A 27,045-nucleotide genomic window follows, 5' to 3' on the forward strand; every position below is an offset into this window, starting at 1 on the left:
CAAAAATTCCATACACAAAACACAAAATAACATAGCCATAAAGAAAAAGGTTGATAAATTAGACAACATGTAAGCTATAAACTTTGGTTTATCAAAGGATAACATTCTGTGAGAAAGCAAGCACAGAGTGGCAAAAAATGTGAATACAAATAATCAACAAAAAAATAACATGCAGAATAGATTAAGAATTCCTATAAATCAATAATAAAAAAGCCAAAATAACCCAACAAAAATATGGGCAAATTATTTCAACAGGCATTTCACAAACAGACTATCCAATGACCAGTAAGTATATAAAGATGGTTGCACAGTGAAAACCAGAATGGCCACAATTAAGAAGACTATCAAATAGCAGTGCTGGCAAGAGTGGAAAACGGTTGAATCACTCTGGGAAACTGATACATGTATTTATGCTAAACATATATCAACACTATTATCCAGCAATATCAAACACAAACACATGTATACTCATGTACCAAAAGACTTGTTAAAGAATGTACACAGAAGCTTTATTCATAATATCCAACTGAAAACCAGATATACACTAGGGGAAAAAAAAAAACCTTATGGTCTACCAAGGTCTATCTATTCATCTAAGCAGGATAAATAAACTGTGTTATAATCAGACAATGAAGTAAAACATGATGATAAAAATAAAAGAACAAACTACTGCTGTACATAATATAGAGCATTCTCAAAGAAATTATATTGAGTTGAAACAAGCCAGGCACAAAAGACTGCATATTGTATGACTGTGCTCAGATGAAATTCAAGAAGAGGAAAAGCTAAATAATAGTGATTTAAGTTGGAATACTAGTCATCTGATGGAACAGAGGGGGTGGTCACTAGAAAGACAAACAAAAGAACTCTCCAGGGTGATGAGGTGATGGAAATACTGTACGGCTTGAGCTTAGTCATGATTACACAGAAAAATACATAGTAAGAATTCATCACTCTGTTTACCCCACATTTGTAAACTATACAGGTCTTATTATATGTATTTCATATGTCAGTTTTTTAAAAAACTGGTAAGTGTGACTAACTGAAACTCTTATTCACCCCTGGTGGGGAATACAACTATCACAGATACTTTGGAAACCAATATGGCAGCATCTACCAAAGCTGACATATAAATATCCTATGACTCTTCACCCTTCCTTTACCCCCTCACTGCTATATGACACTGCAATTCCTCCAAATAAAGAGGTCAGGTATATATCACAACTCCTAGAGTTTGTGTTATCATGTGACCTGTTTTGGTCAATAAAATGTTAGCTGGTGTGATGTGACCAAAGGCTAGAAAAGTGTCTATGCAACTGGGTCTGCTCTCTGGCACTTATGCAATCACCATGAGAATACACCAGTCTAGCCTGCCAGAAAAGAGACGTACAAAGAACAGCTCTAACGAAATCAAGTGACGCCCAGCCAACCTACAGACACTTGGAAGGAGCACAATTACCTAAGAGAGTACAACTTTATTGGCTGACCACACAGACAACTCAGATGCATGAACTAAAAAATGCTTATTGTTGTATGCCACTGGGATTTTGTCTTTTTGTTCTTGTAGAGCAATAACTAACTAATACACAGATCAAGGGGATTTTTCTCTCAAAAAACAAAAACATCCTGCTGGACTATGATTTAAGAAAACCTCCTAAATACATTTTCTTTAAAGTCTGTAAAACACTTTAACTTGTACATATTTTTGAAATTATATAAAAGTCTTTTTCTATGTATATACAAACATTTATGTGTGTATAGGTGTGTGTGTATATATTTTACACAATTGGGACCATATGGTATGAATAGTCTCATTTTTAAGCAGCTAGTATTCCAATCATCATCTCTATCTTTCCAGTTCATTCCCTCAAATATGTTCTATTTTATGAAAACTTATTATTTTCCCATGTAAAATAACTGTGTATACACATTTATCAATTGTATTAATATCTAGAACTTTTAATCTTAAGTGAGTTTCTGAAGACCACTGCTGCTAAATCTTTGCTTGTAAGATTGTTCATTGTAACTAAGATTTATTTTAACCTGAATTCATAGGAATCTGTCCACAAATTAGGACATTATTCCTGTGGGTAAATAAAATTCATTTCATGACAATCCACTTTATAACCTTATTATAAAATTCATTACCTTTTTATGATAATTTTATATAAATACAGATAAAATGATTAAAGAATATATTTTAGGCTATTCTCAAGTCAAGGTCAAGTTAAGGTAAATTATTCTTAAGTTACCCTAAGCTAAGTATCTTAGTAATACTCAGATTTTAGAATCTGTAATCCTTATTCTTAATTGGCTGACAGTCAAATCATAATGCTCCATGATCTCAATGATTTAGATTTTAGTATTTATATATTTAGGAGCTGAGTGATAAAATCATAGTATAGCTCCTATGATGCTTAATTTTATATGCCAACATGGCTAGGTTATCAAACACCAATCTAGATGTTGCTATGAAGGTATTTTTTAGAGGTGATTAACTTTTAAATCAGTAGACTTTGAGTAGAGCAGATTACCCTCCATAATGTGGGTGGGCCTCATCCAGTTAGTTGAAGACTTGAAGAACAAAGACTAAGGTTTCTCAAAGAAGGATTCTCAAGACTGCAACACAGCAATCCTGCCTGAGTTTCTGGTCTGCTGCCCTGTGGAATTCAGACTTAAGACTACAACATCACCCCTTACCTGGATTTCCAGCCTGCGCTACACATTTCAAACCTGTCAGCCCCCACAATCACACGAGCCACTTCCTTAAAATCAATCAATCAATCTCTCTCTCTCTCTCTCTCTCTCTCTGTGTGTGTGTGTGTGTGTGTGTGTGTGTGTGTGTGTGTGTATCTCCCTCCTATTGACCTATTTCTCTGGAGAACCCTAATAAAGCTCCCCACTCAAGAAAAATTTAGGTAGCACCTATAGTATATGTCTAATATTGTGTTAAGAAATATTAAGATGAAAAAATAGGTTAAAGATAAAATCTTTACCCTTAAAAAGCTTGCAATATTGATAGGGACACAAGTATACAGACACAACACAAATAAACAAATATATTTAACATTATTCTCACCTTTATTACAAGAAAAACATCTTGGGAAGGATAAGTGATAGAAAAAATAGCTGATCGTGCCAGGGTGGTAATGGCAGCAGGTGGTACATGTGGACGTAATAATCCTTTCATCTGCTCAGAATTAAGGTCAAAATAAAAGTTTTCTGAAATCTAAAAAACATATTCATATATCAAATTTAAAACCTGTGTATTTTATAAAAACTCACACAAATCATACAGTCTTAAAATATTACAGATTTTAGACGAGTATACTAACATACAGTCTACCATATATTTCACTGATTGATCTTTACATGTCTAAATCAAAGCAAAAAAAATATAATGCAAAAAACATATTCTAAAGAACCATATCCCACACTCTTTTAATTAGAAATTTAACTTCTAATAAAGTATACAAAGAAATTATTATCGAGATGAATTACCCCAAACTGAGTCTTTAAAACAATTACATGAATAACATCTCAGAAAATTTGATTTAGCAGATACAAGTTGCTGGAATACAGTTCCACTACAGAAATCCATAATATGTTGACAGCAGAAGTCACTAAAGGCATTTTAAGTTTCTACTACACATTAGGCTTAGAATACTGAAATGCTGTATGAGACAGCCCTCTGAAAAACTCCTAAGTGTAATAAAGATATAATGGCAAAACTAAGAGCACTACTTTAGACAAGAATATTTGAAATACATATAAATGATCTTTTAGCTAGTGAGAATCTGAAAATTACATCAACAAAAATTCACTGTCACCATCATTGTAATCCTTTATACATCAGTTGCCTAAAATGGTTTTCTTGTATTTTTTCTATTTATTAAACTAAAAGAAAGTTGCTTCTGCTACTTGCTTTTGGAACTCTTTCAATGAAATAAAAACTAGGTCGACTGAACTATTTTATAGTAGAAAATACTTTATGTCTTAAATTTCTACTTTCTTCTTAAAAAATCCATGTTTAATAATATTCTCAAAAAGTCATTATTTATCTTATAAAACAACTTAAAAGCAGGTTTCTGAACCCATGATTGTGACAAAAGACTAGGTTCAAATTATATAACCTTACCTTTTTCTTTTCCTTCACATCATATAAAGCCAAACTTGCAAAAATGGGTTCAATTTCAATCTCAAACCTTTAAGAAGGAAAAGGATGAAGTAGTTTAAAAATAAAGTACATAGTTCGAGAAATTCTCATTCCAAAAAAAAATTCTCTCAATACCTTGTACTTTTCTACATCTGTGCTACACCATCTATGCCGCCCCTCTTCCTGAAACACACTTCTCCATGTATCTCTTTCACAGTCTAAATCAACCATTACTACATACTTCAAAATCTTAAGAAAAAACAAAGCCTGCCATGTAACAAATATAAAATCATCTCTAAGGAAAAAGATCCTTTGTCTTTATATTCCTCAAGCCAAGAACAGTGTCTGATAAATACTACAGATTTCAGTGAATGTTTTTTCAAGTTTTAAGACTAGTTACATAACTGAGGCAGAGTCATCTTCACCTAGCCAAAAATGCTCTAAAGCTCAGCTTCATAGGCAAGATTAAATGTTTAGTAGAATTTAAAATTATGTACAGAACAATACTTTTCAAAAGGACACAAACACAAGTATAAAATCTACCAGGATTTTGTTATACTGGTATTCAAACTATTATTCCAGAAAATAAAAGTTACATAGTAAACAAAATAAATACTCACTTGAGTGATAAACATTTTACAAGAAGTCTTTGACCAAAATGTTCTTTGGGCACCTCAGGAACACTAAGTCGTTCTATTGGTTCTTCCTACAAATTGACAAGCAACACCAAAATGAACATGCTTACCATATGTCAACCCTTTACAATTTATTTTTTAAGAACTTATTTTATTAATCTACTACTTTTAGTCTTCACAAGCGAACACAGAAAAGAATGGCCTATTTATCCTCAAACAGGAGTCATTAGATCATAAGTGTGCTCAACTATATTTCATTTATAAAAAGCATAGCTATGTTTCAATTAAGTTTTATTCCCTATATTATCATAATGCTACATACAATTCATACTGCCAAAACATCTATCTTAATAATCATTTGCTTCTTTATATCCAAATTATCTATACCTCATCTGGTGATGGATGCAAAGCAAAGAGTTCCTTATGACGGTTTGCTTTCCTTTGGTCATCATTCTGACGGTCTATTTCTTCATTTGGAGTTCGATCAAGTAAATTGGGAAGCAAAGCATCAGGAAGTGAATTTTTCAAGTCAAAAATACTGCAGGCCCAGCTACCCCTTGGAGTATCATCTATTGACATTGAACGTCTTTTAAGATCATCCTGTCATGCAAAACATTAAATATATTAATCAATGAATAAAAAATAAACTATTTTAAAATAACTTTTTATAGTCATTTAAAAATAAAAGTATTACTTGTTCATCCTGGTAGTTGTTGCCATCTGGAGCTTCATCGGATTCAAAGACCTGTTTTGGCAAACCTTTTTGCCTTTCTTTCTGTTTATCTAATGTATTAGGATTAAATCCTGTTCCCAGTTTATGATATCTATTCAAAATAAAATAATTAAGGAAATATCAATGTTTGAAAAATTTTCACTTTTTCATCATCATTATGTAATAAGCCAACTGTTCTCTGCACTATTTCTTTACATTATAAGAATATATTCTGGCAGTTTTGAGCGTATTAAACATTTAACCAGAGGTTTAAGAAAACTTCCATCCAAAGTTCCTTTAATCCAACTAGAGAGCATTTATGAGTTTCCAGAGGTAAATCATATTGTCCTTCCTTTTCATGACAATCATGTGGATATAATTTAAGTTGTACTTTCAATTCAGAGAATTGGTCAGTAAAAGGAAAGGATGGGAAGCCAGCTTAAAGAGTAAAATGAGAGAGCAGAAAATATATCCTGCATTCTTAACAATGTAAATTTTTAAAAGGCAAAAAATATATAAAGCACTGAACCTTAAAGTTCCAAATAGCCAAAAAAATTTTGCTATATCTCATTATGTATAAAAAATCTTAAACAACCTAAAGCTTCAGGCTTCTAAAATGAAAAAATAGGGACTTCCCTGGTGGCGCAGTGGTTAGGAATCCACCCGCCAATGCAGGGGACATGGGTTCGGTCCCTGGTCCAGGAAGATCCCACATGCCGCAGAGCAACTAAGACCATGCGCCTAGGGCCAGTGCTCCGCAACAAGAGAAGCCACAGCAATGAGAAGCCCACGCACCACAACAAAGAGTAGACCCCACTCGCCGCAACTAGAGAAACCCCGCGCACAGCAACGAAGACTGAACACAGCCAAAAAAAAAGAGCCTGTAAAATGAAAGAATAGCAAGATCTACACCACTGTATACATATATTCTTAATTAACATATATTGTTGTATAATATATATATTAGGCTAAGAACAACTCTTAAACTAATGTATACTTCTTTCCTAACAACCCAATGTCCAAGAATATTAGAGACACTATGATCAAAGAGCAACTACTGTGTCACACCTCATATAGTCAAACTGGGGGAAATTTTAACTGGAGCATAACCAATTATAATTACCAGAGGATGATATGGTTCTATCAGTCAATTTATGACATAGTAAAGAATCACACTTAATATGAATTATTCTCATGTCTTGCTGCAAAAGGTATTGAAATAGCAGCTACATGATGCTCACATCATAGCATAATCACAAAATAAAAGAAAGCATTTTTCTCTGGAATAACTAAAATAAAGATACGCAATATAGTAACATGAAAGATATTACTCAGAAGCAGATATTTTAATCTTTCATGAAATGTTTAAAGTGCCTTAATTTGTGTAAAAATGCCTGTAAAGTGACAAAGTTTGAATTCAAACACAGGTCCGTTTAACTCTTTACACAATGTTGACTAAAGACAAATAGACAAAACTTTGCAGCCAAAAACCATTACCAGATATTTTTGAAAGATACTAAACTGTTTTCTAGTCTTTGCACCTTTTTTCCTCAAGGGAAACATTTGTATTTTCCTTAAAGGACAGAATACACTGTTGCTTTTCTATATGAAAAAGGGTTTTTCATAACCCTTTTCATAACATTTTATTATTACAGAACCAATCCATGCTCATTGTTGATAATTTAAAAATATAGACTTGTAAAAATAAAATCATTATATTTCTACTACTCAGAGAGTATCAGTCTTGAACTCCTAGTATTTAACTAACTGGATCTTTTCCTGGGCATATGTATAATCATAAGTATATACATATACATAAATATGTACATACGTATAGTTTTTGTATTTTTTAATAAAAATGAGATAATGTGAAAAAAGTGCCTTAATTGAAAAACTAGATATCTAAGCTACTCTAATAAACCAGAATACTGTTGCATTCTTCCTCCTTTATGTCCTAAAAAATTGATAGTATGAAATACAAGAGAGCTCAGAAGAATGACATGATTCATGATCAATACTCCTTTCTATATTATCATTCTGTTCCTGTAGTCAGTTGCTATGATAAGGCTCTACATGATTACCCATCCAACACCACCATTTCTACGACTCTGTATCTTGGCATTCTCTCCCTCACTTATTCTGTTCCAGCCACACTGACCTCTCTACTATTCCTTGAACATTCCCAGCATGCTTCCAGTATGGAGCCTTTGCGTGTACTGCTCTTGCCTCTGCCTAGTACACTTTTCCCCAGATATCCAGAGGGCTTACTCCTTAACTTCCTTCACATCTTCGCTCAAATTCATCTTATCAGAAAGGCCTCTTCCGATTAGTTATTCAAAGTGGAATCACCTCTTCTTGGCTCTCCCTATCCCCCCATCCTACTTTTTTTCTCTACAAGACTTCCGTCTATTCTTCCCAACTATTATATATTTATCTGTGTTTGTTTAATTAACGTCTATTGCCCTCAACCCCAAGTAGAACATAAGCTCCATGAGGGCACGGAGTTAGTTTTGTTGACTGCTGTATCATCACTGCTTAGTATAGTGCCTGGCACATACTAGCCTCTCAGTAAGTATGTCTTGAATGAATAAAGTACTTTCTATCCTTTTACCCTTCTGTGCTGAATTATGGAAGAATGTCTTGGTTTCATCTTATAACTTACTATTCCACTTTCCAGTCACATCCGCTCTGCCATTAAACCCATCTGAGTTATAAAAATTTTTTTCACTGAACAAAATTTTCACTTCCAAAGATAACCAGTTGATTTTTTATATGGTTACCATAACTTTTTCACATCTCTTCGAGGATATTAGTTACACGTATGGGTCTTGATGTGTGTTCTATTAACTATTTACTAGATTATAAGTTCTTTTATTTGTAGTTTGATAATTCTCTTTCAAGTGCACTGGTTTTAATCAAATGGTTGGCAATTCTAGGTTCTAATGCTCATTTTTAAATTTGTAAGCCCATATCTGTCTGAAAATACTGTAACTGCTTAGCCAAGCACACATCCAGTGGCTGTGGAGAAGAGGCACCTCATGCTTCCAGGCAGAGTCTGCCAGTCTTCTGGGTATGAGGGCTCCTTCTTCTTCCAAGGTATGCCCACCCCAGGCACTATTCTATGAGCTCAAGCCCCTATAATTAGTGCTCTTAAAATAGGCAGATACCGGACTTTCCTGGTGGCGCAGTGGTTAAGAATCCGCCTGCCAATGCAGGGGACACGAGTTCGAGCCCTGGTCCGGGAAGATCCCACGTGCCGCGGAGCAACTAAGCCCGTGCGCCACAACTACTGAGCCTGCTCTCTAGAGCCCATGACCCACAACTACTGAACCCGTGTGCTACAACTACTGAAGCCCACGTGCCTAGAGCCTGTGCTCTGCAACAAAGAGAAGCCACCGCAATGAGAAGCCCGCGCACCACAACGAAGAGTAGCCCCTGCTCGCCGCAACTGGAGAAAGCCCAGGCGCAACAACGAAGACCCAACACGGCCAGCCAATCAATCAATCAATAAGTAAATAGGCAGATACCTCTGCTCCCACTTCTATGCATAAAGAAGGGTATAGGAGGTTTCAAAGTAACCAAATGTCCAACATTTACCCCAGGTCCCCCTTCCACTGCCTGTATGCACTGAGCCTAAAGCTCTACTGAACCTTTTGCATGTATCTTAGATTATTCTGTGCTGTGGTTTTCTGTTGTGTTCCAATCATACCTTTTATATTTCAGGGATACTTTAAAACTTCTAGTCTACCAAAAGTACCCCTTTGTCTTCCACTTACTACTGAAGGTAATAAATAATATCTAGTATAACAGAAAAAAATACTAGCATTAGAATCTGATGCCCCAGGTTCTAATCCTAGCTATCCCACTTTTTGGCTATGGGACCTCAAAGAAGTTACTTAAGTACTCTGAGCCTGAGCTACCTTGTCTGTTGGAACCTTAAACGAGATGAGTGTAAAGTATCCAATAAAATGCCCAGCATATAGCAAATAACCATAAATGTTAACTACTGTACCCTCTTGGCTTAAATCAAGGTCAGCAATCCCTTGATTAGAATTAAGTAGCAAGACGACTCCATGATTCTAAGGTTATTATATTTTACAACTAATCTATTTCTATTAAGATTTCTGATTACAGGTTTCCAACATACATGCATAAAGGTAAAGACTTTTGAGTTATCTGACAGAGGAACAGTCTTCTTCAGTAATCTCTAAAATCTGGCTATTGAAATACTTATCAAAATTGTAAGTTCATAAAAACAGCTCTTCTTTATAAAGGGTAGCAGACTGTATTTTTATTAGGTCACACTAAAATTAAAAAGCATGTCAGCAGTAACCCCAAGAGTGAAACACAGTGAAATAAGACAGTTGCCCATAAGAGCAACACAATAAGCAATGGATACATCACTGTTACTGGTACAATTTAGCACAGATAACTTCATTTCTCAAAACTGTAATGTCGTAACAGAATTTTCCACTACTTCAGTAATTATACTTCTTTTAGAAAAATAAAATAAGGCTAAGAAGATTCAGTATGAAGACCCTTCTTCATTATGCAAATTAGCAAAGGAAGAGTAATTTTATTTTATTTCTTAATCTGATTTGATATTTCAAACACCATCCATTAGAAACATAAATTTTGTGGTTAAACAAAACATTATTTTTACAACTACTTACTTGATTGGATGTACAGGTCAAGGACCTGTAAATATTCAGTTAGTTAATAAAAGGCAGAGACCTTGCAAACAGCTTGATCTAGAAATCTAGCTATTAAATTTAACTTAACCGGGACTTCCCTGGTGGCGCAGTGGTTAAGAATCCGCCTGCCAATACAGGGGACGTGGGTTCGAGCCCTGGTCCAGCAAGATCCCACATGCCGTGGAGCAACTAAGCCCGTGTGCCACAACTACTGAGCCTGCGCTCTAGAGCCCACAAGCCACAACTACTGAAGCCCACGTGCCACAACTACTGAAGCCCGCACACCTAGAGACCGTGCTCCACAACAAGAGAAGCCACCGCAATGAGAGGCCCGCACACCACAATGAAGAATAGCCCCCGCTCGCCGCAACTAGAGAAAGCCCGCGTGCAGCAACGAAGACCCAATGCGGCCATAAATAAATAAATAAATATATAATTTTTAAAAATAAATAAATAAAATAAATAAATAAATTTAACTTAACCAATTTAATAAATTGGATTCTTTTTGAGAAATACAAATTATTCATCAATATTTACCCACGATTTCCCAAAAGAATTAGACTACAAATCATTATTATATGTTATTATTAGTTATTAATGATCTATGATAATACAGAAATACTATCCTCACAAACGTATTATTTTATAAGGAAAGTAAGAGAAAGTAATTGTGGAACTCCTAAGGAAAAAATATCTATATGCAAAGGTTCTTCTTTTACTTTTTCAGCTACTTTTTAAATGAATTTTCAGGTCTCATAATTAGTATTAATCTACCTTAATCCATTTATAGATCCTACTCAGTATTTTTAAATGTCATAATGAATATATAACTTACTTTCTGATCACAATTGCCCAGTCTTCTGTATAACTTCTTATACAATCTCTAACATGTGGATCCATTTCACTATTTTAAAAAAGAAAATATATTTATAATTTAGACAGGAAAGCATTGATGTTTGTGAATTCTGCTGCCGCGCTCTTGTTCATATAATAGGAAACAACACTACCACAAGAAATAGAATCTAAATAAAATAATGGAAGGTAGCCTTTTTATAGTTACACTAAAACCAGAAATAGGTAAATGTCTCCTTACCTTTCTTCAGGTACAGCTGAAACAAGGGTTCTACAGTCCCTAGGACTATAAACCACTTCTATATCATCTGGAGGGAATTCAATCAAATCCCTTAAAAGCCCAGAATCCACAGCTAAAGGATGAGTAATGAGGTAATCTTCCAAATCCACTGGATCCACTGCTTCAGTAAGGGGCACCTTTATAAAGAGGGATGGATGTGAGAGGTGGGTATAAAGGAAGAGGTGGACACAAGAATTTTAAAACTTAAATAGATTTATTATTTAAAAAAACATAATTTTTCCCTTGCTATTTCTAAAATGTCAACAGATATTCAGCCAGATGAACTAAAGAAACCACAAAGTGTTGGGTCATACTCTCTCTGATCTTCTTGCTTCGATTTTGCCCATAACTCCCACATAAAAACAGTAAGATAGGGCTTCCCTGGTGGCGCAGTTGTTGAGAATCTGCCTGCCAATGCAGGGGACACGGGTTCGAGCCCTGGTCTGGGAAGATCCCACATGCCGCGGAGCAACTGGGCCCGTGAGCCACGATTACTGAGCCTGTGCGTCTGGAGCCCATGCTCCGCAACAAAAGAGGCCGCGATAGTGAGAGGCCCGCGCACCGCGATGAAGAGCGGCCCCCACTTGCCGCAACTAGAGAAAGCCCTCGCTTTCGAAGACCCAGCACAGCCCATAAATAAATAAATTTAAAAAAAAAAAAAAAAAAAAAAAAACAGTAAGATAATTAACAGTTTTATAATACTATACGGTGACAAAATACTCACTGGAGGGATTCTTTTTTATAATTTGGAATTTTCATTGCTAAGTTTCTTAGTGGTGCTTTTACTTTATTTGTTGTTACTGTTATCCTAGTAAAAACGTACAACCATACTGCAGTAGGGGGAAAAATGGCCCTTCAAAAGATTGCCAAATCCCAATCCATGGACCTTATATGTCAAAATAAATAAATAAAATATAAAATAAGAGTGTTTGAAGATATCATTAAGGATCTTAAAAGAGGGACATTATCCTGGATTATGAGTGGGTCCTAAATGCAATCACATATATCCTTATATGAAGATAAACAGAGATTTGGGCCACACCAAGAGGAAAGCCATGTGAAGACACAGAAAAGAGAGATTTGAAGATTCTGGCCTTAAAGATAGAATTGATGTGCCACAAGCAGCCACCAGAATCCGGAAGAGGCGAGAAAGTGATACTGAAGGGAGCCTCTGAAGAAAGTGCAACCTTGCCAAAACCTTGATTTCTGCCCGTTGATACTGATTCCAGACTTCTGGACTCCAGCACTGTGAAAGAATACATTTCTGTTGTTTTAAGCCACCCAGTTTGTGGGAATTTGTTACAGCACCCAAGGAAACTAATAGACCCTATTAAAAGTATTATTAGCAATAATAGGATATTTGTGGCATTCCTTAGCCAAGCTGAAATTATAGTTTTTGATAAGATACTCTATTTCTTATCTAATTCAAGAAAGAAAATTATTCAGGCAAAACTATAAATGATTATACAACAAATGTGCAGTTGTGGACCAATGAAAATAAGAATATGTTATTTTTCAAGATGTTCAACTGGGTAAAAACACTGAGACCTGCCTACTGTGCAAGTTTGCATTACTACAAAGAAGGTGCTTTAATCTATACTTCTTTGGACTGAACAACTAGGTAGAGCAACAACATTTTAAAGATACTAAGTAAAATAATGAATGACTATCACATCACAAACACTCAAAAGATAGGCTATTATTATCATTATCATTATATGTTTTCTCATTTAAACCTCCCCCAAACCCTATAAGTTAGAGATAATTACTATTTCAATTCTACAAATAAAGGCAATTGTGCTCAAAGAAGTTAACTCTGAAAATAAAATAGCCACAAAATGATAGAGAAAAATTTCAAACTGGGTCTTTAAGATCTAAATTCATGGTTTTCTCTCATAAGCATTCTATCTTACCTATTCTACCAAGTACCTAATACACTATCATGACATGCTTAATAGAAGCATAGAAGCAATTCATCAGGGAAAGGGAAATCTTTTTCAATTACTGTTGCTGGAAAAATTGGATATCTATATGGGGGAAAAATGAACTTCAATCCTTACATCACGACATGTACAAAAACTAAACTGAGATGGACCATAGATATAAACATAAATGCTAAAACTATAAAGCTGCTAGAAGGAAATATAGGAGAATATCTTCAAAATTTGGAGTAGGCAAAGGTTTCTCAGAGAAAGGGATAATCGTAAAAGAAAAATTGATACATCAAAAGATGGTTAAGAAAATGAACAGGCAAGCCACACTAAGAGAAAATATTTACAAAATACATTTAATAAGGGACTGGCATCTAGAATATATAAAGAAGTCCCACATCTCATAAAAACAAACCACCCCCTCAAATAAATGGCATGGGGGGGGGGGGCAGTTGGTAAGACATTCAGAAAGGAAGATATAAAAATGGCCAGTTAGGGACTTCCCTGGTGGCGCAGTGGTTAAGAATCCATCTCCCAACGCAGGGGACGCAGGATGGATCCCTGGTCAGGGAACTAGATCCCACATGCATGCTGTAACTAAGAGTTTGCATGCCACAACTAAGGAGCCCTCGAGCCACAACTAAGGAGCACACGTGCCACAACTAAGACCTGGCACAACCAAAATAAATAAATAAATAAATAAAATTTTTTAAATAAAAAAATCCAACAGAGTCCATAAAATAAAATTTATTTTTTAAAAAATGGCCAGTTAGCACATGAAAAAGTGCTCAGCATCAAAAGTCACAAGTAGGTACCTCCACTTCCAGGAAGATGGAGTAGACATACTTATCTCTATTCTTCCCACTAGTTACAACTACAAACCCTGGAGATTATATATAAAATAAACATAAGACGGCTCTGAAAGGTGGATAGAGAAAGGCAGACCAACAGGGACCTCGGGACCCAAGGAATAGCACAACAGTGAGTTACCTAAAATTTCTTTTTACCTTATATACTCCAGACCTGATGCAGAGAAGCCCACAACCCAGAAACACCAAGGAGCACAGGAAAACAAAAAACACAACCAAAGTCTGTTCTCCCCAGCCAAAGGACCAAGAAAGCAGCAGCCTAGTAAAATAGAAAACTGTTAGAGAATAACCACTCTACTCCAGCCAAACATCACATGAAAAACTGTAGTCCCACCTATATCCACACCAGCAAAGGCCAAATGGGGAGCTAGACTTCACCCTCACCAAGCTGTAACAAGCCATCCCAACACTACCCATTCAGCACGATGTCAGAGAAGTCAGAGTGGGGAGCTGAGATTTTCACATCTACTGGAAGGTAATGAATCCTCCACTCCCACAGTGTCAGTGGAGTCCACACAGGGAATCTGGACACCTATTCCTATACAGCAGTTACAAGAACTCCTTCCCCTTACTGCTGAGGCAATGTCAGGTGAGGTCTATATAATTTAATACCTATAGGGTGAAGAGACATAAAGGTACATAAGATTTCCACACTTCACTCAAACTGGTAAAATGTCAACACCAGTAGCGTGATTAGTTATGTATATACAATACCTTAAGCAACCACTAAAAAGACTATACAAAGACATGCACTCAACAACATTACAGATAACAAAATGGAATTCTAAAAACTGTTCAGGTAACCCACAGGAAGACAGAAAAAGGAAATTAGAGAAACAAAAAGCAGAGAGAACAAACAAAAAATAAAATGGCAGATTAAAGCCCTAGCAGAATGATAGTAACATTAAATGTAAATGGCCTACATACACCAATAAAAAGATAAGAGACTGGCAGAATGGATTTAAAAACATGACGTACCAGTATGGTATACCAAAAGCTCACTTCAAAAAAGACACTATAAGGAGGCTGAAAACAGAAGGGTGGAAAAAGATATACCATATATACATTAATCAAAAGAAAGCAGAAGTGGCTATATTAACATAAGATAAAGTACATCGACTTCAGTGCAAAGAAAAGTACTGAATAAAGAGGTACATTACTGATGATAACAGCTATGACCCATAGCAATCTTAAATGTGCAGGTACTAAACAACAGAGCTATAAATTATGGGAAGCAAAAACTGACAGAACTGAAAGAAGAAATAAGATATATCTACAGTTATAGCTGGAGACTTCAAGACATCTCTCTCAACAACTGAAAGAAAACCAAACAGAAAAATCAACAAGGATGTGGTAAAATTCAACAGCACCATCAACCAATAGGATCTAATTGACATTTTTAGAACAATCCACCCAACGACAACAGACCAAATACTTTTCTCAAAGGCCCAAAAAGTAAATACCAGGATAGACCATATCCTGAACCCTAAAACAAACCTCAACAAATTTTAAAAAACTGAAATCATACAGAGTGTGTTCTCTGACCATAATGTAATCAAACTAGAAATTAGCAACAGAAAGACAACAGGAAAACCTCCAAACACTTGAAAACTAAAAACACAGTTCCAAATAATCCATGAGTCACAGAAGTCTGAAAAATGAAATTTAAAAATTACATTGAACTAAATGAAAATAAAACATAACAAAATTAGTGGGATGAGGAAAGTGCAAATCAAAAACACAAGATACTACTTCACACCCATTATGATGGCTATTACCAAAAAATGTAAAATAACAAGTGTAGGAGAGGATATTGAGAAATTGGAAGTCTTGTGCACTGCTGGTGGGAATGTAAAATGGTACAGCTGCTGTTGAAAACAATTTGGTGGTTCTGGAAAAAAAAAAAAACCATAACACACAGAATTACCATATGACCCACCAATTCCACTTCTAGCTATATACTCAAAAAAACTGAAAATAGAGACTCAAACAGATACTTGTACACTCATGTTCATAGCAGCATCATTACCAATAGCCAAAAGGTGAGAACAATCCAATGTCCATCAACAGATGAATGGATAAACAAAATGTGGTACACATATACAATGGCATATTTTTCAACCTTAAAAAGAAATGAAATTCTAACACATGCTGTTGAAGCATTCTAACACATGAACCTTGAAGACATTATGCTGAGTGAAATAAGCCAGACACAAAAAGACAAATATTGTATGATTCCACTTACATGAGGTATGTACATATAATAGACAAATTCATAGAGACAGGAAATAGAATGGAGGTTACTGGGGATTGGGAGGAGGCGGGGAATGGAATTACTTTTTAATGGGTACAGGGTTTCAGTTTGCGTTAATTAAAAAGTTTTGGAAATGGATAGTGGTGATGGTTGCACAAAATTGTGAGTGTACTTGATGCCATTTAATTGTACACTTAGAAATGGTTAAACTGATAAATTTTGTTGTGTATACTTTACCACAATATAAATACATACATACATAAATTTAAGCGAACATTTTTTTAAACTTTATAAATCAATACTTCTCCACCTAAGAATTATTTCTGAGGCAGTATACTTTTCAGGATTCAAAGTGTCACAAATGATACTCCATGAAAATAATGACAAAAGCTGGGAGTCCTTACATATGTCTAATTCAAAATTAACCTTTCCTCAAAGATTGACCAACCATATCAAGAGTAAGGGTTAGGGTTGGGAAGAAAGCTATGACACTCTCTTAACAACACTAAATCACAGAGATGATAAATGATCTTGTTTCCCAAACTCACATAGAAAGTCACTGGTTTTCTAGGTGTAATATTAACTAGACTTGGAGCAAGGAAATAAATTTATTTCTGCTACAACTGTCTCCACTCTCTCTGACTCCCATCAGAGACAACTGCCTGGGCTAGTTTTCAGATGTAGTGATAAGCTGCTTACAACTATAAATTATTTTGCAAGACTTCAAAGAAAGATCCTGTATTTACAGATTCAAGGGAGGAGATTGCAACATGACTTTATAACAGAGAATGACTGGGCAGTAAGCAGGGTTAAAGGATGCAATAAGAAGCAATAGTGAAGCACTACAAAATCCCTTACAGGCAATGTGAGACACTGTCTTACTTCAACAATCACTGCATTGGAATTCTGACTAACATGTTTAGTGTTCAGATCTCTTTCAGTCTTTTCTGGTGTGCCATCAAAATTCTGGTATTTGTTTAGTGGTTGTTTTGGGATGGGGGAAGGGAGATAAAAGGGTGATAGCTAAGCAGTTTCTTTTTGAGGTAATGAAAACGTTCTAAATTGACTGTTGTGATGGTTGCACATATCTGCGAACATATTAAATCCACTGAATTGTAAATTAAATGGATGAATTGTATGGTTATGTGAAAAAAATCTCAGTAAAGCCGTTAAAAAAAAAAAAAGTTGAACCAGAATCTAATCGTATACAGGGAATACAGAAGATAGAGAAACAAGTCTACAAGGAAGAAATTTCAAAAAAGTTGAACCAGAATCTAACCAGTTACAGGAAATACAGGAGATAGAGAAACAAGTCTACAAGGAAATAAACCTAAAATCCAAGAGGCAGGAAATTCTATAAGACAACTAATCCAATTTCCTCAACAAGTCAATGGCATAAAAACAAACAAACTTAAAAGTTGGAGGAGGGAGTAGTATTCCATTGTATATATACACCACATCTTCTTTATCCATTCATCTGTTGATGGACATTTAGGTTGCTTCCATATCTTGGCTACTGTAAATAATGTTGTTATGAACATTGGGGTGTGTGTACCTTCTCGAATTAGTGTTTTCATTTTCTTCAGATAAATACCCAGAAGTGGAACTGCTGGATCATATTGTAGTTCTATTTTTAGTTTTTTGAGGAACCTCCATACTGCTTTCCAGTATGGAGGAAAAAATATGGCTGTACCACGTTACATTCCCACCAACAGTGCACAAAGGTTCCCTTTTCTCCACATCCTCGCCAGCACTTGTTATTGCTTGTCTTCTTGATGATAACCATTCTAACAGGTGTGAGGGGATATCTCATCGTGGTTTTAATTTCCATTTCCCTGAGCACTTTTTCATGTACCTGTTGGCCATTTGGATAACTTCTTTGGAAAAATGTCTATTTAGTTCTTCTGCCTATTTTTAATCGGATTGTTTGTCTTTTTGTTATTGAGTTGTATGAGTTCTTTATATATTTTGGATATTAACCCCTTATCTGATATATGACTTGCAAAAATTTTTCTCCCATAGGATGCCTTTTCATTTTGTTAATTGTTTCTTTTGCTGTGCAAAAGCTTTTAAGCTTGATGTAGCCCCAATTTGTTGATTTTTGCCTTTGGTGTTTGTGCTTTTGGTGTCATATCCAAAAACATCATTTCCAAGAACAACATCAAGGAGCTTCTTCTCTACATTTTCTTTTAGGAGTTTTATAGTATCAGGTGTTATGTTTAAGACTTTGATCCATTTCAAGTTAATTTTTGTGAGTGGTACAAGATAAGGAACCAATTTCACTGCTCTGCATGTGTCTTTCTAGCTTTCCCAGCACCATTTGTTGAAGAGACTATCCTTTCCCCATTGGATGCTCTTGGCACCCTCGTAGACTATTAGACGACCATATGAGCAACAACATGGATGGATCTGGACGATATTATGCTTAGTGAAATAAGTCAGACAGAGAAAAACAAATTTTATGTTATCACTTACATGTGCAATCTATAAAATAAAACAAACTAGAGAATATAACAAAAAAAGAAACAGACTCACAAACACAGAGAACAAACTAGTGGTTACCAGTGGGGGGGACAGGGGGCAAGATAGGGGTAGGAGATTAAGAGGTACAAATTACTATAATAAAATAAAGAAGCTACAATAATATATTATACAGAAAAGGGAACATAGCCAGTATTTTATAATAACTCTAAATGGAGTACAACCTTTAAATATAGTGAAACACAGTGCTGTACACCTGAAACTTATTTAATATTGTAAGGCAGCCATACCTCAATTTAAAAAAAAAAGTTAGAGGGAGAAACTGCTTTTTTTTAAAATGCAAGTGATCTAAGACCAAATTCCATCTGTGGATTTTGTTTGATCCTGATTTGAATAAACCAACTATAAAAAGATATGCATGAAATAATCAAGAAAACTTAACATGCACTGGATATTAGATGATACCAAAGAATTATGGACTGTTAATTTTGTTAAGTGTGATAACAGCACTGTGGTTAAATTTAAAGATGTTAATGTTTATACTAGTCTTCTACTTCTGTGTATGTTTGAAGATTCCCATAACTTAAAAAGAACTTTTTCAGAGAGAATACAAGAGAAATTGAAATCAGCAAGCTCTGACAACCCTTCGAAGGAATTTGTTGCAAAAAAGAGCAAAGAAATATTGGAGGTTGGAGACTGATGGAAAAGTGGGGCAAAAAAAGCAGAATTTTTTTAAATGGGAGAAATAACGGCATGCTTGCATGTTTATATACTGATGGGAATGATCCAATAAATAGAGAGAAAAAGTGATGATATAAAAGAGAAGGGAGGACTTCCCGGGTGGCACAGTGGTTAAGAATCTGCCTGCCAATGCAGGGGCACAGGTTCGAGCCCTGGTCCGGGAGGATCCCACATGCTGCGGAGCAACTAAGCCCGTGTGCCACAACTACCGAGCCTGTGCTCTAGAGCCCACGTGCCACAACTACTGAAGCCTGCGCACCTACAGCCGGTGCTCCACATCAAGAGGAGCCACTGCAATGAGAAGCATGCGCACCACAATGAAGAGTAGCCCCCGCTCACCGCAACTAGAGAAAGCCCACACACAGCAACGAAGACCCAACACAGCCAAAAATAAATAAATAAAATAAATAAATTTTTCTAAAAAAGAGAGAGTAGGGAGAATTCCTAAAGTACTGTATTTGAGCAAGGGAACTTGGGATCTAGTTCACTAGTGGTTCATTTAAAATAACTGGTGAACAGACAGACAATATGGGTACAGATGATAAAAGGTGAACACACATGGTGGTAGGAGTATGTGGACGTTCTTTCTGACTGCTTCAATTTTCTCAGTGAAACAGGAAGCCAAGTCATCCTAAGAGTGAAAATGGGGAAGAGCAATTAGGGTTTTAAGGAAAGAGTAGGAGGCATGAAATGGGTCAACTAAAACAGTGGGAAAATGAACGGACTAGGAAAATAAAATGTTTGCCTAGCAATGTTAAAGCCTTCATGAGTTAGTGGTCATAAATTTAACGTGAGACCAGTCAATGGGATCTGTGTGTTTTCCTCCAGCCATACTCAGCTGCACAAGTACAGGTATGAAGTAAGCAGAAGGTTGGATTTAAACAGCACTGAGGTAGTGCAAATGACATGAGAAGAAGTTAAGGAAGCCAAGAGTATACGCAAAAGAGTAATTATAATGATCAACAAATAATTTAAGTTTGCTAAGGAGAGAAAAGAGGACATCAAGGGGTGAGAGACACAAAAAAGTTAGTATGATCACAAATTCTAGGTCCCAGTGGTGTTGAAGGACAGTTGAAGTCACAGCGCCAGAACAAGAGAGCAAGAAAGATAAGAAGTGGTATTAAGAGAATAGGAAACATAAAACCGAGATTACAGGAGGCTTATGGTTATTCATAATGACTAAATCCAGAGATGACTATGGAAGTGAATAGTTAAGGTGTAACACAGAATGCAGGAAATCAGTTGAAAAGAGGAGTTGAAGACACTAAGAGGGTATTAGAAGGATCATTTCCATGTACATTTACACCATCCAGAAATCTATATATTCTAAAATTTCTCCAATCAGTATGTTACTGTTGTTAAAAGTAAACTCCAGGTTTTAAAATTTTAATAACACAAACATTATAAACATGTCACTACAAGTCAATCAAACTATTATGCTCTGGCATATGATGTTTGTTCAATAATTGGTACCATTTCATAACTAAACAGAAAGTGTTAATACAACTTCACCCAAGTCACTCTTAATTACTTTTTCAGTTTTTGACAAATGGAGCATGTTTTTAATTCATATTCCTACTATAACTAATAAGTATCAGTTTTTTATCAAAATTGATTATCTTCATGCCAGCCTCTCGAATAAGAAAACATATATTTATATCTCTGACATAGCACCTGGCTTAAAGCAATAATTCAATAACTATATATCCCTTTCTATTAAAGGAGGTAGATAATACTATGCATCTACATAATTATTTAACATTTACTTCAGTACCTATTATTTTTAGAATAGATTCCTGAATTTTCATGTATGAATCACCTTGGGTCTGGGAAGTTCTAATTGCAAAATTCCAGAGTTGATTAAATCCTGAATGTAAAGTTTCAGAGTTGACTAGGAAATCAACACTTCTATAACACCTCCCAACACTCCTCTGACTCAAATTTCAGAAAAGAGTGAGATAGCAACAAATAAGGTTGTTAATGAGAGTAGTGATGGAACCCAATCTACTGGCTCTTATCTTTCCACTATTTTTTCATGGCCTAGTCAGAATTACACAGTAACATACCATATGTTAAATATGCTACTTACTGTGGTATGATGGGATATACTGCCAACAATGTTGAGGTTTTTGAGCAGCTGGGGAGAACCACTGTACTGTCCAGAGATCTGCTTCCTAACTTCAGCAGCCACAGTTCTACAACAAAAAAGCAAGAACATTGTTTTTAAAAAGAAAACAAACTAACTTAAAATGGGAGAAAGCTAAGAATTTTAAAAACTCATCTAAAGAACAACAAAATCTCAGCACATCAATAAGGCTATAAATTTATAAGATATTTTGGTAAATACTGCTTATAATTACAGTAGACAATCTTTACAATGCTGATATAGGGTACAACACTTATAGCCAACTTACATAAGCCTTTTTTTTGTATATGGCATTTCAGGGAACATATTGATACTTTTGTTTATGATAGAGCTGGAAGATACAATAAGATGTATATATTAATGTGTATATATTTTAAGGATATAAAATTAATTCAAAATACTTTATAAACAATATTCATGCCCCAGAAAACTATTCCCTATTTTTACTTAACTAATAAAAATTGTCTTTATACTCTGGCATTAATGGCTTTCCATAATCTGACTCTAATCACCTTTTCAGCCTTACATATCCCTTCCCAAATTCTTCTCAATGAACATAAACTGCTTCCTAGAATGCTGTTTCTCTCCTGTATCCACAAATTCAACTCTTAACTAGTTTTAGGGGTAAAACTCAAATGGCAGGACTTCCATACAAGCTTCTTGACTCACCACAGCTAAAATACCACCCTTCTTAAAAACTCTTAGAGCATCTATCATAACCTAACTTGCATTTTCCTCCTTCCTAGTTATTTTTTCCACATTCATGTATGCCCTATACAAACAGAGGCAGTGGTTTCATTCATTGCTATTTTCCCTAAAATATTTAGCATGTGGCACTTAAAACAGAGAAATGTATATTTAGTCCTATGAAATATATAGTATTACTGACAAATGAAGTAAACCACAAAGGCATTACCATAACATAACTTGACCAGTAAGTCCTTATTTGAAACAGGATTAAAGTTTAGGAAGTTCCACGATTTCAAGCTGCTTGTTGACCCTTGGGAGCATACTAGTACTTCAAATTTACTAAATAACATTTCTGGGGACTTCCCTGGTGGTTCAGTGGTTAAGACTCCATGCTCCCAATGCAGAGGGGCCAGGCTCCATCCCTCGTCAGGGAACTAGATCCCACATGCCGCAACTAAAAGATCCCGCACGCACGTGGCAACGAAGATCCCTCGTGCCACAACTAAGACCCAGCGCAGCCAAATAAATAAATAAATATTTCTAAAACAAAAATATTTTAGACATTTAAATGACTTTGTAGCTCATTAAGCTCTATATTCCTTAAACTTCACAAAATTATAAACCAAAATATTTAGTGAGTCTTAAATCCAGTAATTAAATAACTTCCTCACATTAGTAACATTTTTACTAAGTAAAAAATGTAACTAAAGAACACAAAATAAAGACAACTATCAACAGATTTTGTACAATTATTTTCCTGATGTCAATATCTAACCTCCACCCTATGATCATCAACTGGTCACTTCTCTATTTTATAAACCTTGCCTTTTGTTCTTTTACTCTTTTCCAAAAAATAAACCCTACCTTCTTCCTATCATTCCATTGAACGTAAAGTGAAACAGGCCTACTGCCTTCGATTCTGGGCCAGCTTGATGATACTTCTGTTCTGGAGTGTTCTCAAATTAATGGTTAAATTCAGAGCCCTGAACATCTATCTTCGTGCCCATTCAAATTTCCAGCTGAATTTCTAGACAATTTCATTTTCCAAAAATTATCCAAATATATGATATAATCTTTAGCCTCCTTCTTCTCGTCCATACTCCCTTAACTTTTTTCATCTTCAATCACTCCACACACATCTCTTGAGCACTGCTAGGAGGTGACCACTCAGTTAGAAATTTCTGATAGAAAGGTGAAAGAGTTATCATTTTTTAAGGCTCAAGATACTGAATTAGCTCAACTTTTTCTTTACAGGTGACCTGAGGTACTTTAGATCATATTTGTGTTTTATAAAAGGCTAATTTGTTATTCATAATTGCCAAAACTTGGAAGCTTATCCTTCAATAGGTAAATGGATAAACAAACCATGGTACATCCATACAATGGAATATTATTCAGCAGTAAAAAGAAGTGCACTATCAAGCCAAAAAAGACACAGAAGAACCTTAAAAGAATACTGCTAAGTGAAAGAAGCCCATCTGAAAAGGATACAATACTGTATGATTCCACCTATATGACATTCTGGAAAAGGCAAAACTATGGAGGGGTGAAAAACAGTAGTTGCCAGGGGTTGGAAGAAGGAGGAAAAGGAAGAGATGAATAAGTAATGCACAGGGATTTTTAGGGCAGTGAAACTATTCTCTATGATACTACTACTATGATGGATACATATCATTATACATTTGTCAAAACCTATAGAATATACAACACAAACAGTAAACCTAATGTAATCTATGGACTTTAGTTAATAATAATGTATCAATATTAGCTTATCTATTATAACAAATGTATGATACTAATCCAAGATCTTAATAAAAGGGAAAACTTGGTTGGGAAGTAAACATGGGAACTCTCTGTACTTTCCACTTTTCTGTAAATCTAAAACTGCTCTCCCAAAAAGTCTACTAATTTTTTAAAAATAAGTAAATAAATAAAAAAGACTAAGAACAGACAAGAGAGGAAGAGAAGAGCAGGAAGAAACGATTAGAGGTTAGAGATGAAAGCTAAAGAAGGAATGTAACCTTTGAAGGAGGATACAGATTGAGGAGAGGGCAAAGGGCAAATTCTGTACAGCATCTGGATGTGAGAGGACAGGAACACTCACTGCAGATTATGACTCCCCTTACTATACACTGTGAATGTTCATTATTATGTTTGGTTTAAAGGCTTTACAATCTCCTGATCCTGTTGTCAAGACTGAGATGAAAATATGAAAAAGCTTTTAAAAAGAGAGAGAGACAGAGAACAAGTATTGTGTCTATCTTCCTCGGTGCTACTCAACTCAGTCTACCAACCTCAGCACTACCTCAGTGCTTCTGTTTCTCAGTGTTTCTGGGGCTAAACCACGAGTAATCTGAATTGTAAACTGCTATATTTGATCAAGTTCAAGATCTCAGTAACTGTTAAGACTTGCTATTACTTCAGGTACACTAAGAAAGAAAAACCTTGCTAATTAAGCAATACACTATCAATTAATTGAAAGACATACCCTGATTTCAGAAAATGTTAAAAAGTGAAACAAAATTTAAAATATGATTACTTCAAAAAGAGACAATCTTTCATTTAATAACAATCTTTCATTTAATAACAGAGACATACAAAGGATAATCCCCACATTACACATATTTGTCTTATTTATACATGACATAATTTCCCCCAAAGAGAAAATCAGCAATAATTTGAAATAAGAACCATTTCCAAGCTTAGCTATAATGGCAATAAAACCATCTGCAACCCAGACAAAGGATGTATTTATACTGAGACCCTCTGCATGAAAAGATTTCCTCAATGGTAAGTGAGGAAATTTTCCCAAATTAAAAAAACAGTATCTCTTAACCATATTATGGTCCAAAGTATGCAAGACAAGAAATGTAATGAATAAACTGTTATCAGGAATAACAGTACCTGATATCAATTAAAATCCTTTATCACAGATTACTTTTTAATGATTTTTTTTTAACTTTTTGGGTTTTATTTATTTATTTATTTATTTATCCATTTATTTATGGCCGTATTGGGTCTTCGTTTCCGCGCAAGGGCTTTCTCTAGTTGCGGCAAGTGGGGGCCACTCTTCATCGCGGTGCGCGGGCCCCTCACTATCGCGGCCTCTCTTGCCGCGGAGCGCAGGCTCCAGACGCGCATGCTCAGCAACTGTGGCTCACGGGCCCAGCTGCTCCGTGGCATGTGGGATCCCCCCAGACCAGGGCCCGAACCCGCGTTCTCCGCACCGGCAGGCGAACTCTCAACCACTGCGCCACCAGGGAAGCCCACAGATTACTTTTTTAATAACAATTTTTCCTACTCCTAATGAAGCTCATATAGTAAAGCAATACAAGGAAGTCTTTTTTACTTCTAATAAGCTATTAGTATTAACTGCAAAGTGGAAAGAAGAGTAGGTCAAAAATTCCATAGTTACTTACACTCAAATTATAATAGCAGAATATTTTCTTCCTCTTCCAAAAGCACGTGATCCAATGTTTGACCTATTTAACTCCTTACCAACTCTCTCCATTTCCGTAAGCTCCCTCACTATGTCAGCATGCATTACAGTTTTTACAAAAGAAAGCACTCGCTAAGGCCGTTCACCATGGGATATTAGAAATAACCAACAAAGGATCCACATCCTGAGGGAAAATTATGTTGCATTTAACCTTTCCTCTAACCTCGCCCCACTTTCAGACGCCCCATCGACCATGATTTCCAGAACGTCCCAAGGCCAATCTGGGCCTCTCTCATCTCTAGTCATTCTTCATGGGACCAGAGGAAACACCTGAGTAAAGATGAGTAAGGAGAGTTTAGACTAAAATAAAAGAGGTTAGTTGAGCTACTCCTATAAAGTGACAAAAAAATATCTGCAATGTAATATGCAAATGAGAGAATAAGATCTCTTGGAACTGGCACTGTTCATATTAAACACAGAACTCAGGGGAGAAGTGTAAGGGAATATACCATGGAATATACCAGGTAAGGGCACATATCAGAGACAAGGCAAGAAAGGGCTAGCTAAAACTCCCCAAAAGAAAAAGGACAAGAACAGATGATACTCCAATGCTGTGAATATCCAAGTCCATGATTGATGACTGACGGATTGAATCACAGTTCTACCATTGTGTATAGTTGGTATTAAAGACCAAAAGAAGCAAAATAGAGAAAACGATAGATTAAAGAAATGCAACACTGTATCACCTTTCCAGTATTTGTGCCACAAATGTTTAACCTGAACTGAATCAAACCTGTATATCTAACATTGATTACAAGAAATACACAGAACACTGTTAACAATACTAAAAAAAAAGCAATCAGACAAAAACCAGAAGAAAGCTCATTCTATAATGTCAAGTCTCTTCAACAAGTCAATGTGATGAATAAATAAATACAGGCAGTGGGCTAAGTTTTAGCATAAAAAAGACTTAAGACTAAAAATTAAAGTCTACTCAAAAAGGGAAAAAAAGACTTAAGAGATATAACCAAATGCAATGAATGGTCCTGAACTGGATCCTGATTTGAACAAACCAGCTATAAAAGACATTTCTGGGGATAATGAGAAATTTGAAAATGGACAAGGTATTACATAATTAAGAATCAGTGTTTTTTTAATGTGGGAA

The 27,045-nt window shown here is 35.5% G+C and overlaps 1 protein-coding gene across 2 annotated transcripts in view; it reads right to left on the bottom strand.

Moving 5' to 3' along the window:
• DOCK7 (dedicator of cytokinesis 7) overlaps window positions 1–27,045 on the bottom strand; it is a 187,591-nt gene that overhangs the window by 143,405 nt on the left and 17,141 nt on the right. For both annotated transcript variants that reach the window (XM_068540018.1, XM_068540017.1), the window contains exons 2-9: window positions 21,695–21,800; window positions 11,291–11,466; window positions 11,033–11,101; window positions 5,486–5,615; window positions 5,179–5,391; window positions 4,777–4,862; window positions 4,139–4,205; window positions 3,080–3,229 (exon numbers count right to left, since the gene is read on the bottom strand). In XM_068540018.1, the coding sequence (XP_068396119.1) occupies window positions 3,080–3,229; window positions 4,139–4,205; window positions 4,777–4,862; window positions 5,179–5,391; window positions 5,486–5,615; window positions 11,033–11,101; window positions 11,291–11,466; window positions 21,695–21,800 (997 nt within the window). The remainder of the gene's footprint in view (window positions 1–3,079; window positions 3,230–4,138; window positions 4,206–4,776; window positions 4,863–5,178; window positions 5,392–5,485; window positions 5,616–11,032; window positions 11,102–11,290; window positions 11,467–21,694; window positions 21,801–27,045) is intronic.

This window comes from Eschrichtius robustus, chromosome 3 (genome assembly GCF_028021215.1).
Source record: "Eschrichtius robustus isolate mEscRob2 chromosome 3, mEscRob2.pri, whole genome shotgun sequence".
Classification (NCBI taxonomy): domain Eukaryota; kingdom Metazoa; phylum Chordata; class Mammalia; order Artiodactyla; family Eschrichtiidae; genus Eschrichtius; species Eschrichtius robustus.